General features: G+C 38.0%; 2 protein-coding genes across 2 annotated transcripts; one reads left to right on the top strand and one right to left on the bottom strand.

Moving 5' to 3' along the window:
* Nucleotides 1-189: 189 nt before the first annotated feature.
* Nucleotides 190-16,619, top strand: C4H12orf60 (chromosome 4 C12orf60 homolog). The gene is given in 4 exon segments (XM_081589194.1): nucleotides 190-426; nucleotides 5,786-5,872; nucleotides 15,688-15,966; nucleotides 15,968-16,619. Coding segments are annotated over 2 exon segments (717 nt in total). The 5' UTR covers nucleotides 190-426; nucleotides 5,786-5,872; nucleotides 15,688-15,711; the 3' UTR covers nucleotides 16,430-16,619.
* On the bottom strand, nucleotides 2,991-3,701 carry SMCO3 (single-pass membrane protein with coiled-coil domains 3). The gene has a single exon (XM_081589195.1). The coding sequence runs from the start codon at nucleotides 3,699-3,701 to the stop codon at nucleotides 3,024-3,026; it is 678 nt and encodes a 225-aa protein (XP_081445321.1). The 3' UTR covers nucleotides 2,991-3,023.
* Nucleotides 16,620-19,050: the final 2,431 nt, after the last annotated feature.

Here is a 19,050-nt window from a genome sequence, read left to right as displayed (position 1 = left end):
GAAGCCGGTGGGATATATGTTTGGCTGAGGAGCCTTCGGTTCTACCTCTCGGGCCGCAGGCTTTCTGACCTAATATCCGAGAGTGACTTTTATTACAGGCCGATTCCAGATAGGGAACTGTTTAGCGCTACTTGTGTCACCTGGAATTGTGTTTCTGTAGGTTTTTTTTCGTTTATGACGTAAGCGCATGAGATCTTTAGGGAGTTTCTGTTTGAAAAGGAATCCCGGAATAACGCTTGCTGCCGTGCTTCATGCGTTTCGCTAGCTTGGTTTGCTCCCGGAAGTTGATATTTTTCCACAGAACATTTGTAGACCTGAGGAAATCAGTGTAAATGTTAAGAGTCCCAGATTGCTAATCTACAGGATTCGTTTTTTGAAGAGGAAATGTGAGGACACACGTATAGTCAAATTTTAAGTTTACGAGAGGTGAGGTTGGTTTATATTGTGTCTTTCACCTACCGGTCTTTTCACTCACAAAAGATCCTTTATGACGTCACCGTACAAAGGGATTTGTTCCCTTAGGTCTAATCTTCGTCCTTTCCTTCTCTTTGTCTGCTCTTTATCTAAGACTCCTCCCATATCTTTTCCCCTTAAAGGTGAGTTTAAACATTCAAAAATAGTATCTCTTACAGGAAAGTATGTTAGATATGGGCTTCCCTCATAGCTCCGTTGGTAAAGAATCTGCCTGCAATGCAGGAGACCCGGTTGGATTCCTGGGTGGGGAAGATCCTCTGGAGAAGGAAATGCAACCCACTCCAGTATTCTTGCCTGGAGAATCCCATGGACAGAGGAGCCTGGCAGGCTACAGTCCATGGAGTCGCAAGAGTCGGACACGACTTAGCAGCCAAAGAGAGAGAGAGAGATGTTATCAGTTCAGTTCAGTCGCTCAGTCGTGTCTGACTCTTTGCGACCCCATGAATCGCAGCATGCCAGGCCTCCCTGTCCATCACCAACTCCCAGAGTCTACCCAAACCCATGTCTATCGAGTCGGTGATGCCATCTAACCATCTCATCCTGTGTCGTCCCCTTCTCCTGCCCCCAATCCTTCCCAGCATTAGGGTCTTTTCCAATGAGTCAGTTCTTCGCATCAGGTGGCCAAAGTATTGAAGTTTCAGCTTCAACATCAGTCCTTCCAATGAACACCCAGGACTGATCTCCTTTAGGATGGACTGGTTGGATCTCCTTTCAGTCCAAGGGACTCTCAAGAGTCTTCTCCAACACCGCAGTTCAAAAGCATCAATTCTTGAGCGCTCAGCTTTCTTCATAGTCCAGCTCTCATCCATATATGACTACTGGAAAAACCATAGCCTTGACTAGATGGACCTTTGTTGACAAAGTAATGTCTCTGCTTTTAAATATGTTATCTAGGTTGGCCATAACCTTCCTTCCAAGGAGTAAGCGTCTTCTAATTTCATGGCTGCAATCACCATATGCAGTGATTTTGGAGCCCCCAAAAATAAAGTCTGACACTGTTTGCACTGTTTCCCCATCTATTTCCCATGACGTGATGTTAGATATAAGTCAGTTCTTACTATTAGTTATAAATATTCCAAGATCTTGACGGAGATACATACTAATTTTTTAGAGAATATTTAAATGTGCGTTTAACCTGTAAGATTGGTCCCTTACCTAAAGCTTTGTTTTACAAGATTATCAATTTGGTTTTTGGCTGAATTCTGAGTCTCACAAGAGCAATACGTTTTTAAGTTTCGGAATCAGATAAATGCAAAATAAAAACTTTGAAGGTGAACTAAATTGTGATGTTTTGCAACTAATTTATAGAAGCAGTGTCAGAAGGGAAAGAAAATGAAGACTAATTTTGAAAAGCTATAGTGTTTCATGTAAATTTTTGAGATACGTTGTGCTTTTAAAATTTCAAGACGTTTCTTTTAACTGGATGCAAGAATCAACTGTAACGAACATTCTTGCAGGAATAACTTTTAAAATAATTTTGTAAGTAGAACCCACAAGTCTCAATGGGGAGTTACTGGTCATTGAAGGATTTAGAAAATAAACACTTGCTTCTTCAGAAATTCAGCTGAACTGCTAGGCCTCTATAGCCTTGGGATTTTTCTGAAATTAGATAATTAATGTAAGGGATCACCTGAGGTTTTTATATAGCAGGGAAAGCTTCCTCCTTTTTGCTAGTATTGAAAATGAAATTTAGTTTTTCTTAAAACTCATAAAGTAATAAATTACAACCTTGCTTTAAACAACAAATTCTTAAAATAGTAGCAAGTGCCTCTCCTACATTTAAATGCATTATATATATATATATATATATATGTATATGTGAGATTTGCTTGTTTTAAAAATATTCCAAAGTGTTTAGACATTCACTTGAGGAAAATTTAATTATCATACCACAGTTGGTCAGGATTGATTGCAATTACAGTAACAATTTTTATTTTTTATATTTTAACTTTTATCTCTTAACAATCAATCTGAATTACAGAGTAGTAGTTAGTAGAAGTTTCCAGAACAATCGCCTCCTTTGAAGTAAATTGTTACAAACCAGATTTCAGTCTCTTCGAGTTTAGGGCAAATTACATTTAAACCGATGGTCACAATTACCATAGTCTTTCTGTTCCATTCGAAGGCTCAGCTTTCATGTGCGGGCAGAAGTTACTGTGTCCCTTAGAACTAAATGATGTCTGAAGCTAGTGATAGTCTCTTCATTCAATGCACATTTTGAAGGTTTTGACTGGGAATTAGAAAAGGAAAAGGTCACCCCTACACGCTGCGCTGCAATCGCATTCACCCTAATGTTGATCTGTAGAGCACAGTGAGAGGACATCCCAGGATGCAGTCTTTCACTCACAGGTTTAGCACCAACTGATCCAGACATTCATTGTTGATAGAAAACTCGAGAGTCATCTAGTTGTAGCATTTCTGAATCTTCAGAGTTGTTTACTGTATTTATATCTTGTTGGAAGCTTATGGAAAATGAACCTAATCAGAGGAGCAAAACACCATTATGGAGAGCGAAGCAGAGAAATATTCCAGTGGCAAATAAAGCAACTTTATTTCATTTGATGTTTCACTGTGTTGATGACCTCAGTAATGGCATGATGATATTTTTCTGAAGCTGACTTGAATTCCACCAGATGCTTCTCGTAACTTTTGATGGCTGCTTGAAGCTGTGTTTTCTCCACTGCTCCCAGGATGGCACGGAAGATCATATCTATCCCAAGGCCAAGAACAGCGACTCCTATGCTACCGAGGAGAGACGCACCAATCTGAGCTAGCACAGTGACCAACTTGTTAATTATGCCAGTTGTGACATTTGAGCCCACAAGTTTAACAGCCACTGCACTGGCAGCAGAAGTAGCTTCTCCCAGGATGACTGAAATAACCTTCTGTACTATCGCAATTTTCTCGGTTTCTCTTTCCTTAATATCCTGAAGTTTTCTGTAAAGAGTTGGCTCTAGTTTATCTTTTAGTGCTTCATCCACATTTTGCAATTCTTTTTGGATGTTCATCATGGCTTGGATGATGATATCACAGTTTTCTTTGATGGTCCCATCTCTTTTCATTTCAATGGAAGGTAACATACACCCTAAGTGCGTGTTTAAAACCCCAATCAGCTTATTGGTGGCATGGAAGCTGTCAGATAAGCAGTCAAGGAGCTCCTGGTGAAGACGGTTTACTTCTTGTCGCCTTTTTGGGTTCTCTGGATAGAGGAAGTCACTTTCAGCCATATTTCAAATATGGTCTCTGAAAAATACAATAGGAAATCTTTACTAAAAATCTTGAAAAATACCTGCTGGTTGCATAGATTTCACCAGGAACTCTTTTACTATGTGTATAAAAAAAGTAGTATGCTACCTAAGGAATTTCTCAGAAAACTCAACATGTTCTTCAAAATCATTTTTTGAAATGTGAAGTCACTGTATGAAAATACGGGTAATATAGTACAATCCACGGATGCATTAATTATGGCATTAGATCTTGTGATGGGGAGAATCCTAGATAGTACAGATTTATGTTTGTCTAACATCTGATTATTAATAGATGTGATTATTTCCAAGTAATATTTAATAATGTATTTGAAATGGTTAGCTCTTGATTACCAGTACTCCTTAATTTCCTCAATCTATAGTCACCACTTTGAATAGACCTACCAAATTGATTTTTCTGATATTTGAAATTAGGGTTAGAAGAATATTAAGATCTCTGAGTTTACAGGGCAATAGTTAATTTTATTTAATCACTCATCTTTTATTTGAATGGTTATTCTATTCGCATTGTTTAAAAAGTATATAGTGTATATAGTATATGTAGTTTAAAGTATAACATATGCTCTGTTATTTTAAAATATTAAAAAAGAAATCAAAGCACTTTATATCTTTACAGGCAAACTATTTGCACTCCAGAACCTAAGAAGCATCCAGAGGCAACACGTAGAATAGAATATTTACAAAAAAATCCTCATGATAAAAGTATATTTGCAAGATTACTTAGATTAAAGTCTAACTTGCAGAGGCAGTCATGCTGGTAGAAGGGACAGGGCAGTTACGAATATCTCTCTGGTTCTCTATTTGCAAAGCTTGTAAGTTAAATTCTTTAGAATTGTCTTACTGCACTTGGCCATTATTCAGATAAGCTAGAGTTGGCCTCAGAAAGAAGATAATGCCATTCCAGGAAGGTATTAAGGAATAAGTAGCAAGAATCCACCATAGGGGAAAAAAAAAGAGTACACCATAGAATGAATAAACCTGATGTTTATATCCTGCTTGTGTTTGTACTTTTGGCTCAGAGAAAGGAGGAACAAGCAACACTCTTCTAAGTGAACGTGGGTGAAAGTTTGGACCCAGTGAGAACAGTGTTCCTCGGTATGCACACTTAGAGTAGTCTTCCTATGTGCCTAACACTGATTTTTTTGTTTGAACTCTGGGGAGAGAAGAATAAGAAAATGGAGTCCTTTTTACCTGTGTGGGATCTGGCATATTCTCATTGAGAAAACAACATCCTGATTAATTGGGGCCCTATCTTTCTACGACCATGGTTTTGGATATTTATAGTGTATTTATAGTATATTTATGGCTTTTCTAGGCCTGGATATTGGGAACCTTGGAAGCAAGGGATGAAGGAATGAAGATATTTTCTCAGGAAAGTAAACATGAATATAACCTATCCTCCATGTTAGAAAGATACAATGTAAAAATGGAAATGGGAAATTTTTGAAAAACAGATTAGGAACATCATTATTTTTGCTCTTAGTTTTAGAAAAATGCACTAGTACTCCTGATGGAGTAAATTGTATCATGATCAAATATTCATTTTTATCTTTTATTTAGATATAGTACACACACACACACACACCAGAGTAAATTGTATCATGGTCAGAAATTCATTTTTATCTCTGATTTAGATATAGTACACACACACACACTAGACACAATTGTCCACAAATCAGTAAATAGAAAATGTCTCAATTCCATTTAAAGAAATTGTTGAGTGAGTGAAGTGAGTGAAAGTCACTCAGTTGTGTCCGACTCTTTGCGACTCCATGGACTATACAGTCCGTGAAGTTCTCCAGGCCAGAATACTGGAGTGGGTAGCCATTCCTTCTCCAGGGGATCGTCCCAACCCAGGGATCGAACCCAGGTCTCCCACCTTGCAGGCGGATTCTTTACCAGCTGAGCCACAAGGGACTATTAAATATTGCCCAAATTCACTATTGGGTTGCAAACTGCAGTTTGCTAACCACAAACTATTACTTTGATTTTGCTTTTTTTCTCCTAGAAAATTTACATTAAACCTTTTTGTTGTTGTTCCCTAGTATTCAGATCTTATCATGAAGTGAAAACTCCAGTTTCTGACTTTGAGTTCTGAAGATCACAGACGACATCCCCACTCAGAAATTTAGGTGAGAAGAGTCTTTCATACTCGGAATAAGTGAAAAATTTCTCTAAAAACTATCATATGCCATTATTTGAAGGCATAACTTTTAGAAAAGGTGTGTGGTTCTATTTACCTCAAGATAAATACTTGGAGAGATAACCTTCCTCCTTGATAAGAGGTTATATGCTTCCAAGTGGTCAGTTGCTTTACAATTAATTCATTGTTTTAACACAGCTTGACAAATTAATCATAAAGTACATTTGAAAGACTAGACTTTTCGTTTGCTAAACATTGAAGCACCTTAAAAACACAGTATGAACCAGTGTTGTACCAGGTGCAAGAGTAGATGGAATTATGGAGCAAAATAGTCCCCAAAGGAGACCCTGATATATGTTTGATTTAGTATATAATATATGTAGACCCTCAAATCAGTAATAATTGAAATTAGTATTCCATAAGTGATTCTGGAGTATTAAAATTTTTTAATGTTACCAGTGTAAAATTTTAAATGTTATCAGTATAGTACATGTAAAAAAAAGAACAAGTGATACAATAGCTAGAAGAAAATAGATAATTTTTAAATGTCTGTATGGAGGGCTTCATAGGCTTAAAACCACTGGGAAAAAGTCACACAAACTTTAACAATGATGACCATGTAAAAAGAACTAAAAACAAACTGGTTAAAATGGAGGAAAAATGAAAAAATATTGATTTCTAAAGTTAAGCTGTTAATAAGGGGAGCAGTAATAATCTCATAGCTAAACACACTTTTAACAGACAGTAAAAGAAGAAATAGTAATAACTAATTGATGAAAGGTTCAGTCTTACCATAAATCAGACACAGTGTTTTTTCATTTACAAAAGTAATATTTTCTTTCCTTTACATACTAAAAATCCTTGGGCATTCACTTTTATACTCTTTTTCCTAGGTTCCAGATATCCATAATTTTGTGCCAATAACAAGTCTGAGTAAGAAACATCATGATGTGCTGAGAATTATTTTTTACATCTAATGAGGAAAGACTTATTGTCTTGAGTCAGGCTTACCTTCCTTTTTTTCGCTTGAGTAAGGGGGCTTGACAGTTTCTTTCTGCAGAGGGATCTTCAGCAGGCCTGCCACTATACTTGCCCCAGTACTGAATACAGTTTAAAATTATTTCTATCCCAAAAGTGAGATAAACACTAGAGAACTAGGTGGAGGAGAGGTGGCGTTTGAAGGTGAAACCAAGACTTATGTTTTGGACAGGTGAAACTTGAAGAGCCCAATGAAGGAAGTAATTTAATAATGCAGTAGCAATTTATCTAATGGATAGTAGTACTTTACTATTATAAGGTAGTATGCCAGGCTCTGTAGAGCCTACAGAAATGAAGTAGATATGGTCCTTGCTTTTATAGAATTCCTAATGTAGGTAGGAAGTTAAGACATTTAAGACTGCAGTGTCAAGTTGAAGGCAGTATGTAGTACCGAATTATAGATAGAGGTGGTACGTGCCTTCTGCAAACTCATTTAAAAGAACTCACACTTTGAAGTAAGATACATCATATGGTGTCACTTATAAGTGGAATCTAAAAAAATGGTGTATGTGAACTTATTTACAAAACAGAAACAGAGTCACAGATGCAGAAGATAATCTTATAGTTACCTGGGGTAAAGGGAGGGGAGGGATGAACTGGGAGATTGGGATTGACATATACACACTACTATGTATAAAATAGATAAGTAATAAGCATATGCTATGTCGCACAGGGAACTGTACCGCATATTATGTAATGACCTATGTGGGAAAAGGATCTAAAAAAGAGTGGAGATACTTAAAACTGATTCACTTTTCTGTACAGCAGAAACTAACACAACATTGTAAAGAAAGAAAAGAAGAAAGTGAAGTCACTCAGTTGTGTCTGACTCTGCGACCCCATGGACTGTAGCCTACCAGGCTCCTCAGTCCATGGAATTTTCCAGGCAAGAGTACTGGAGTGGGTTGCCGTTTCCTTCTCCAACATTGTAGATCCGCTTTATTCCAATAAAAATTGAAAAAACAAAAAAAAGAACTCATGCTTTAATAATATTGACTCTGGGGCCATGTGGAGACATCCAGTTATCTAGGGAAATGATTTGTACCCTTTCAAACTGATGCTCTTAGATACGTGCTTGATATTTAAAGGACAGGTTATACACCATTTGAAAAATCTTAGTTGGCAATGGGCAGCATTTGCACTATTGCCCATGACAATTTAGCTCTGACACTTGAATTGCTCCCTTCCCTCAGCAAAACAAAAAAGATCTGCCATCAGTTGGAGTCACCCTTCTTAAAGATCACAGTTGTTACTTAGGCATGCCTCAAGTGATACTTTACCAACAGTATGTAGTACTGTACCTAAGAGGAATTCTGGGCCGTATACTTTCCTCTATCTTATTGCATTTCAGGTTTGACCTTTTAAATGCTGACTTTAAAATTCAATCTTTTAAAATAATTTTAAAGTCATTTAAAAAATGACTTTTAAAGTTCGGCATCAGCAGACAAAAGTGGTGTATTTAATTCAGCTCTGATCAGCAGCATCTTTTGTATGGCAGATGTCAGCTTTACACTATTTTTTATCACATGATAGTGCTCCTTATTAGTAATGGGCCGTTACCATTCACTTCTCTACAGCCGACTTTGAGCTGCTACTTGAGCATTTTATTGTAGTGGTTCATGAAACAGAAAAAGAGCCCTGCGCAGCTTGATGGGGTATTGCTAACCAGCAGGGGGAGCGCCGGGCCTCTGGCACATTAATTTCACCCCAGCCTTTACTAAAGCAGCTGTGCTTTTTCTGCTGCTGCATTTGGGCTGTGGGTGCGTAAAATTTTGTATAATAAGAGAGTTCTGTTGCTAAAACAGTTTGGAAATCACACGTGTTTTGGCTTATTTTATTTAAAAGAAGTAGATGAATCTTGAAGCAACAGCTCGTATTAGGGACTTGGAATGAAAACAAAGACTAGCTTCAGATGGATTCTTATTGGACCTAACTCATCAATTTTGTTGAAATGACAAGTAAACATTCATAATTAAAGAACATGTAAGAAATGGTAGAAATATACTGATGATTGTATCTAAAAGTTAATTTTGTGATACTGGGCTTCCCTGGTGGCTCAAATGGTAAAGAATCTGCCATGCAGGAGACCCGGGTTCGATCCCTGGATCAGGAATATCCCGTGGAGAAGGGAATGGCTGCTGATGATTGTATCTGAAAGTTAATTTAGTGATGTGACAGTTTTAGTTTTTCAGGAAAGGAACCACCTTAAAAATAAAAATGTATTGATTATCACATACGTAAATAAATATTTCTCAGGATACTTTTGTGAATTACGTAGTGCATTGACTGTCCAGTGCTATAGAAATTTAAAGAGAAATTTTAGGACCGAGATTATGAGAGTAAGATTCATGGAGAAAGTGACAGGTGATTGTGCTTTGATAGGTGGTAAAATTATAACACGAAGAAATTAAAAGATTTGGTAAAACAAAGTATTTTAAAAAGTTTACAGCAATAATATATAAACACTTTAATATCCACAAGGAAAAATATCCATAAACCTACCATCTTGTTTTTTATGAATTATTCCTTTCCAAATTACAAAGTTGTGATAATAGTATAAATAAAATTTCATCTTATATTAATTTAAATACTTCCCCTTATTTCTAGTTTTATAATTATTTTATTGTTTATATAAAATATACATATTTATATTGTATAAAATATTTCATATGTATTTACCATAATTTACTAAATCCTTAATTGTTTCACTATCTTAATATAAGTATTTTAATACACATGATCCTTCTTCTCTCAATTATTTGGATTATTTCCTCAGGGTAAATTTCCAGAGGAAATTCAAATCATATAAACATATATATAATCAACAGAAATAAAAATTTATATTACTTTTGATATGTACTGCAAATGCATTCCAAAAGCTTTTCCACCTACATCAAAAATTAATTTTTATAGCAGGACACTGGGTGTGTTTCAAAGTCAAAGACAATTCAGTTAAATATTACTGGTTTGAGAAGCATAAGGTCAAATTTCAGAGAGTTCTTGCTTTTGTGGAAATGCATCCTGAAAAAGTTAATGATGAAATGACACTGAAATTTGCTTCCAAATAATCTGGAAGGGAGATTGTAGTAGGTTCATAGAAGTAATAAGATCAACCTTATACTGATGATTTTTGAAGCTGGATTACGGGTATAGGGGAGTTTATTATTGTCTTCACTTTTGTGTATGTTTGGACTTTTCCCATAATAACAATTAAAAATAGGAAGAAAGAAAGAAAGAAAGAAAAGACCTTGTCTTAGCTTCTGATGTCTGGTCATTAGTGCTCTCTAAGTTTCTACCTTTCTCCATGCTGTCTCTTATCCTCACTATCCATATTGGGTCTAACTGTACTGCAAGGTTCACTTATCTGGGGGTGTGGGTTTAGGATATGGGTAAAGTCAGAAGCTTTTCAGGAGAAAATAACAGCTACTAACTAGTTCTGAGCCTCTTTTTAATCAAAACCATGGCCTTTAATTTTAAAAAAAGTTGATCATGCTGTGATGACACTCTGATATAAAAATTGTTTAAAAGAATATTTCTGGCCAGAAAGCAGAATATTGAGGTCATTCACCAGCATTTATCAGATGTTCACTTGGGAACCTCTGCCATATGCCTTGAGTAAACAAAGTTCCTTGCCCTCAAGAAGATAGCAGTCTATTTGGAGACACACAGCAAATGCCCAGTGGTATTTAAATGTAATAGAACTTATGAAGAAACATAAGCACTAGACATTAACTAGAATTAGATCACACATTCATTCTTCTAACGGTACTGAATCATAAATGAATGTTAAAGACATAAAAGATGTTACAATCCATATAAACAGCACACTTTCACACACAGGTGTCCTTTCATCATATTCTTTTCTAAAATTGATGTCTTTGCTACTTTATCTTCCCTGCTGACTTCATTATATAAGCTGTTAATTATCTTCTTTCTTGGTATCCTCAGAGACATAAATATCACCAGGAACATGTCATGGGATCCACTTAAAGTTGTTTTGTTGCTTTATTATATTTATAGCTAGGATTCAAGTCTAGCATATTACTGCAGATACTTTTCAATATGGAGAAGCAGAGTATTATATCAATACTAACAGAAATACCCATATTGCTTACCTTGCTGTGTTTCTGAGTCCAGTGGTCCCAGCAGTTGTTTAGGAGTAGTTGCTGTGCTTTTCCATCTGGTTTCATCTGGATGTTTCTAATGGAATGTGATGACTTACAGGCTTTTTAGTCTCTGCTGGGTCCCTCTGCCTGTCTGGTTTATTGACTGTTTCTACATGGTTTAGTTCTCAGAATTGTTTTATCTTCCATATTAATATAAAATGGGTATGTATTAAGTAATTAATTGGACTGCAAGGAGATCCAACCAGTCCATCCTAAAGGAAATCAGTCCTGAATATTCACTGGAAGGACTGATGCTGAAGCTGAAACTCCAGTGCTTTGGCCACCTGATGCAAAGAACTGACTCATTGGGAAAGACCCCGATGCTGGGAAAGATTGAAGGCAAGAGGAGAAGGGGATGACAGAGGATGAGCAGTTGGATGGCATCACCGACTCAATGGACATGAGTTTGAGTAAACTCCGAGAGTTGGTGATGGACAGGGAGGCCTGGCGTGCTGCAGTCCATGGGGTTGCAAAGAGTCAGACATGACTGAATGATTGAACTGAACTGAACTGAACTGAATATAATTTGAAAGACTAATACAATGATAAAACATTCAATTTTTTATTCTTTAATGGACTTTTAATTTGAAAAGCTCTGTCCAGCTGAGCTAATTTGATTCAGTAGAGAAGATGTCTGATTGAAACTCTCAAAATTTTGAGGTTCCATCACGTCAGCTATTCCAGATATTAAATTTACTTCAGCTTCTGTTGCCTTTTGTACCTCCTGTTGCTGATTGCTGTAAGTTCTCAAGACATATGGAAAGAGATATTTTCAGCCAAATGTGTTTTATATGTGTGTGTGTGTGCGCTCTTCTTTCCTGGCTGGAAGTTCTTCTCTTTATTACTGTCTTCTGTGTTATCTTGGTTAATCATCTTGACTCCTTTCCCTTAAAGCTTAGATCAGAGTCTCCCACGCTTCTTTCTCTAGATTCTGTCCTAATCTCTATTGATTCCTCTACAGCAGAGATAGATCAGAAAAGCAGGAAAATCACTCAACCTCAATAACTTAGTGGAAACACCATGGGCTTTAGAGTTGGACAGTCCCTGTTTTGTGTATAGGGGCTTCCCTGGTGGCTCAGATGGTAAAGAATCTGTCTGCAGTGCGGGAGACCTGGGCTCAGTTCCTGGGTTGGGAAGATCTCCTGGAGAAGGGAATGATAACCCACTTCACTATTCTTTCGTGGAGAATCCCATGGACAGAGGAATCTGACAGGTTATAGTCCATGGGTTGCCAGAGTCGGACATGACTTAGCGACTAAATCACTAAGACAATAGGGTGTAGAGGTAAATGTCTAGTCTGAAGGGAACAACCTCAGTTCTAGGAAATTTCTCCACCAAGACAAAGGACTTACTATTACCAGTTCATTTCATTTTTTCAATAATCAATAGAAATCTAGATTTCTATGTTTCAATTTAAAATTTGCAACTGGTAATGAATTGTGGTATGTCAAACAAAGCATATCTGGTTAGATATTTCCTGTGAATTGTCAGTTTGTGACCCTTTGACAAAAATATTGAGATCAAATGTGAGACCATTAAAACTGTCTAGATGAGAGTTCACTGGAATAGTAGTTATGGGAGTGGAAGGGAAGGGGTGGATTGAAATAAGTTCAAAGAGAGTTAACAAGTTTTAGGGACTGATTCAGTATGGTGAAGAGAAAAGGAAAATAGATTTTGAGCCTCAACAATGAGGAAAGGATAAGAGGAGAATGTTTTTGGAGGAGATGAGTGCAGTTTGGGATAATTGTGTGACATATACTGGTACAGTTACCATATGATGGCCAGTAGATAGTTGGAAATGTAGATCTGGAGATAGGAGAATTTCTGAGGCTACACTGGGAGATTAGGGGTCATCTGCACACAGATGACATTTATAATTAATGGGGACAGGTGAGATCTTTTTTTTTAAACAAATAATTTAACCTTTATTTAGTAATATTTAGGCTTCACTGGGTCTTTGTTGCTGTGCATCGGCTTTCTCTAGTTGCAGCGAGTAGGGGCTACTCTCTAGTTGCGGTACACAGACTTCTCATTGCAGTGGCTTCTCTTATTGTGGCTCCCGGGCTCGACAGGACAGGCTCAGTAGTTTTGGCACTTGGGACTTAGCTGCTCCGCAGCATGCTCCATGGCATGCTCCGCGGCATCCCCAGATCAGGGATCAAACTTGTATCCCCTACACTGGCAGGCATATTCTTTACCACTGGACCACGAGGGAAGTCCCCAGGTGAGGTCTTGAAGGGAAAAAGTACAGAATATGAGAGGGGCCAAAGACACAGCCTTGCTGAGCTTAGGAGACTGGAAAGAACTTCCTGGTATAAGGAAGAAAAGCCTACAAAATGAGCAAATTCTTGGAGAGGATGTAGAAGGACCAGATTTGTACAGCATCGTGGAGGCCTCTGGAGGAGAAAAACTTGAAGTAGAAAGAGGTATTCAGCAATTTTAAATAAGGCAGAGAATTCAAGATGTTTGTGTGTGTTAGTCATTTAGTCATGTCAACTCTTTGCGACCCCATGGACTATAGCCCGCCAGGCTCCTCTGGCCATGGAATTCTCCAGGCAAGAATACTGGAGTGGGTTGCCAGTTCCTTCTCCAGGGCATGTTCCTGACCCAGGGATTGAACCCAGGTCTCCTGCATTGCAGGCAGATTCTTTACCATCTGAGCTATAAATAGGCCAAGAAATTTTATGATTAGAAGTTATTGGTGCCCTGTAAGAAAATAATGAGGGATAGAAATAAATTATTGTTGTTTTTCAGTCACTAAGTCATGTCTTACTCTTTGTGACCACAGGGAGTGTAACCTGCCAGGTAACTCTGTCCATGGGATTTCCCAGGCAAGAGTACTGGGAAATGCTGGAGTGGGTTGCTATTTCCTCCAGCAGAGAATCTTCCTAGACCAGGGATGGAACCCACATCTCCTGCATTGGCAGGTAGATTTTTTTTAACCACTGAGCCTCCAGGGAAGGCTAGAAATAAATTACAATAATGTGAAGAATTTCTCTCTTGGGAAATTTGAGAATTAAAAGAAGGAGTGAGATGGAATCATTACTTAAAGGGAAACTGGGGTCAAGCATTTTTCTTTTTTAAACTGAGTGGGGGGAATTCTCTGGTTGTCCAGTGATTAGGTCTCCATGATTCCACTGCAGAGGGTATGGGTTTGATCCCTGGTTGGGAACTAAGATCCTGCATGCCATGCAGCATGATCAAAATAGAAAATAAAATCTAAAATGAGTAGGGCAGTTTTTGGCTGCACGGCGTGGCTTGTGGAATCTCAGTTCTGTGGCCAGGGATTGAACCCAGGTCACAGTGGTGGTGAAAGCCCAGAATTTTAACCAACTGAATAGGAAAATGAATATATATGTAGTCAAAGGAGAAGGATAAATGAAGAGGGAGAGATGGAGGATACAAGATGTATTAGTCAACTTGGGCTGCCATAACAAAATACCATAGCCTTGCAGCTTAAACAACAGGAATTATTTTCTCATAGCTCTGGAGGCTGAGAAATCTCAGATCAAAGTACGGGCCCATTCAGTTTTTGATGAGGGCTCTCTTCCTGATTTGCAGTAAGTCACCTTCTTGCTGCAGTCTCACAAGGTGGAGAGAGTGAGGGAGAGTGCTCTCTGGTGTCTCCTCTTACAAGGATACTAATCCTGTCATATCAGGGCCTTATGACTTCATTTAACCTTAATTACCTCCTAATAGGCCCTGTCTCCAAATACAATCATACTGGAAATTAGAGTGTCAACCTACTGGGTTTCAGAAGGATGCATTCATAGCACAGTTCAGTTCATAGCACAAAAGGAAGAGGGGGTGGTTGATAGAGCGTAATTCTAGAGAAAATATCAAAAGAGGACTGTGAACATTGGTTATAGACATTAATATTCCTCTCTATTGCAGAAGAGGACAGGTTGTGATGAAAGGACATTTTTAGACAAGATAGACATTTTGGGAGTTTGGATTAGATAGCCTTGATCTTCTTTGGAATACTGCCATCTCTACCTCCTCTGTCTGCTGCTGTCTACCTTTCAGAGTTGTTTAATAGTTACTTGAGATATTCTGTTCAGGATTTTTAGCTGTAATTAGTAGGAAAGACTGGATGGAGTGTGAGTGAGTATTAATCATTCAGTCATATCTGACTCCTTGCAACCCCATGGACTATAGCCCACCAGGCTCCTCTGTCCATGGGATTCTCCAGGCAAGAATATTAGAGTGGGTTGCCATGCCCTTCTCCAGTGGATGGAGAGTACTTGCTCTGTTTTAACTGGAACCAGAGTCCCTCTACATAACCTTTAATGCTTTATCCAATTTTTTCCACTAGACTGGATGGTTACTGGGGGTAATGCCTGAGTATCCATAGATCAGCATATCCAATACAGGATCTAGCATGCAGTATTTAATATGTGATTTAAAGTTTACAAAAATCCCTATTCTACTCTGCTTTAATTATTTTTGTTACTATTTTCATTAAAGCACAAGATCATTTATGCTTGTATAGTCTTCCAACCTTTGACAGGAGTTATCCTCATGTTTAGATTATACTTACAGTCTCTTTATGGTTGACATATGCATTTAGTTTTCATTTGGATTCCTACTTGCTTTACAGTGCTGAAACCTTTCTGCTGGAGAAATGTCTTCAGAGTCAGAAAAGGATAAAGAGAGGCTCGTTCAAGCTGCCAAAACATTCTTCTTTCACATGCAAGATCTTGCTTCCTTCACAAATGCACTCACCAAATTGTTCAACAGCAGTATGAGCACTCAGATACTCTTGATGACTGTGAAAGAGGATGGTAATGTGAAGGCTGTCTTTGAACAAATGCTTAAAGTTTTTAAGGAGATGCAGTCTGTGGTGGTAGCCAAGCAGGACCCAATGCAAAGTGAACCTTTTAAGTTCCAAGATTGCAACAGCTATGTCCTCTGTGGTTGAGAAGAGTAACAATATAAGGGAGTTGCAACAGTCAACCAAAGAAATGTTCAAAAATGTCCAGTCACCTGTCATTGCCTCTCTGCTGAATAGTGGTAACATTCTTGAGAGTTTGGAATCTTCTCTTTTACTCTTGATGAAATATCCCATCATGAATCTCCAATTAAGTGACTTCTACACCAAAGAACAATCAGATGCCACCACATCTGAGGAAAGTCCAGGGCAATCCAAAGCCACTACAATAGATGCTTTGAAAAAGTTGCAGGATGCACTCAACATTGAGAATGCTAAGTATACTATTAAATCAGCTGCAGATCAAATGGAACAAATTGTCAAAACTATGGGACCAATCTTAGAGGTCCTCCAAAAAGCCATAAAAACTATGGAAACCAAGTTTTCTGTGTTTAAGAAACCCAATAACTAATAGGAGTGCAACAGAAGTCTTCATGCTGGTCAGAAAACCAATTCAAACCATGCAAGTTTTCATAGTACTCCCTAAGACCCTCAATGCCCAACATGTGGTCTATTGGGACATGAATTCAAAGAGTAGTCACCTGGCAAACCATGTACCTCAAGTTTTGCTTTATTCAAATAAAAATAAATAACCAAAGAAATCCTGTTTAAAATGGTGGTTCCTGAAAAGAATATATTGTTCAAAAAAATCAAGTATGATATTATATTTGAGGATATTTCTAAACATTGTATTTCATCTTAAAGCATAATTGAAGTAACCTTCAATTAATTTCTACTCTTAGTAATTCTATTTCTAGTTTCTACAGTGAAAGGTCTAGGTAAATATATACATTATCACTAAATAATATTGTTCAGACTCTAGGAAACAACGTCTCCATTTTTGTCACCCATATACCAATTTATGTACACTTCAGTGGCTTGCCTATCATAAGCCATCACTAAATACCTTTGATATGATTTATGCAGAAGTAAAAAAGGATAATGAATGAGGAATAATAGAATTTTCTTGTCTATGTGAATAAGACCAAAGCAGATGAGTCAGTCTTTGTTTCCTACTGAGGTCTTATGAGGAGGAGATATTAGAGGTTGAAAAATGAAAGTACTCTAACATTTTACATGGACACAGACACACACAGACACACAGACTCACACACACACACACACGAAGACCTAACACTTGTTACTTGACTGAAACAGAAGTAAGATTTCTGAGATGTGCTTTTTTGAATTGGGGGAAAAACGTTAGACAGATCCATTTGCCTGCCATAAAGTCTTTGGTTCTCATGAACTGCAAATGAGTGTATGCTCTCAAGATTGCCGTATTTCCCTTTATATCTAATAGGAACTTTGTGAAGCACAAGAAAGGCAATTAAGGGCTCTAATATTTTTTTTTCTTTTTAAGAAGTATGGCATTTACTATTTATTTTAAAAGCAGTTAACTCTAGTTCTCTTTTGGAATTTTCCTTTCTGAGAATACTAGATCTTTCCGTATTTAAATATTTTCTTGTTTAAAAATCTTAAATCCCATTTTCTCTTTCAAAAAAATAAATGCTTGCTTTTCATCTATATCTCAGAGGAACTAAGCAGCCTGGACTTTCAGAATTCAAGGATATGGAACTAGCTTTCATCTTCACCCCATTTAGCTCAATTAGTAGGGTCTTTAGAGACCTAGTGATTCCCCATCAACCCACTTATCTTGTCTACTCCCCGAAAAAAGAGTCGGAGAACATTCTTAGCTGGGAAGTTTGATTTGCACTTTTTAAAAACCTAATTGTTTGCACATAACGGGGATTCAATATATCTTTGATATTTGCTGGGTACTTAGATGTTTTACTTCTTTATCTTCACACACATATACTTGCTTTCTTAACAAATGTGCTTAAATTTGCAATGAAGGCTTAAAATCCAATTTGCCATAAAGTCCTCTGTAAATTAACATATGAGTTTAAATTCTAACTTTTGAAATAGTTTAGAAGAAACGTGTATGCAACACCCCATTACAGGCAGTGAGTGAGATTCCACTGACATCTTTCATTAACATTCCCTTTTATTTCTCGGGTTTCTGTGTTTTCTCCCATCTGAGACTGAGACAGGCTGGGACCTGGGATTCTTTGCTACAGTCCTGCAGTACTTGGACCTGGACACACCTCTCTTCAAGCAACAAAATGCAAAGAAACTGTATGGGACTAAAAATAACTGTGTGCATATGTAGGTGGTATAAATTCTGGACCCAAAAGATACAAAGAGACCAAAAACCCAACTGCCACATCTGAAGAGCCCTGAGCAAACACAGGGTATTGCACAAGCCCCTGAACACAACACCACCCCTCTGGCCTGACCGGTGGACACACCCCTACCCTTCCCCTCTCTCAGGGAGCAAGCAAGCAAGGGAGCCTGTTGTTTGCTCTCAGCTTCCTCCTGCTGCAGCAGGGGTCCCAATAAAGTGAAAGTGAAGTCGCTCAGTCGTGTCCGACTCTTTTTGACCCCATGGACTGTAGCCCACTAGGCTCCTCCGTCCTTGGAATTTTCCAGGCAAGAGTACTGGAGTGGATTGGCATTTCCTTCTCCGGGGGATCTTCATGACCCAGGGATCAAACCCAGATCTCCTGCATTGCAGGCAGATGCTTTACTGTCTGAGCCACCAGGGAAGCACAATAAAGCCTTGTCTGAATTTCTTGTCTGGTCTCTAGACAATTTCTGTTGATTGAGGATGGCCAAGGACCCTGGTTGATAACAAGACTACACTAGCTTTGTCTTGAATGCTGATAAAATTCTCTAACAAAATTATAAAATTGCTTGAGAGCAGGGGAAAAAAAATCTTTAAAGAAAATTCACGTATTTAGTTTTCCTTGGGGCTCATCAAATTCTTTGATGAAGAATTTGTCCTTTGCTAACTCAGGTATCTCTGATGTGTTCCTAATATTTGGGCTTTCCTGGTGACTCAAACAGTAAAGAATCTGCCTGCAATGCAGGAGACCCTGGTTTGATCCCTGGGTTGGCAAGATCCCCTGGAGAAGAGAACAGCAACTCACTCTAGAATCTTACCTGGAGAATTCTGTGGACAGAGGAGCT

This window comes from Giraffa tippelskirchi, chromosome 4 (genome assembly GCF_054371585.1).
Source record: "Giraffa tippelskirchi isolate mGirTip1 chromosome 4, T2T-mGirTip1v1.2.pri, whole genome shotgun sequence".
Classification (NCBI taxonomy): Eukaryota; Metazoa; Chordata; class Mammalia; order Artiodactyla; family Giraffidae; genus Giraffa; species Giraffa tippelskirchi.
This window is presented reverse-complemented; position numbering and strand designations above follow the sequence as displayed.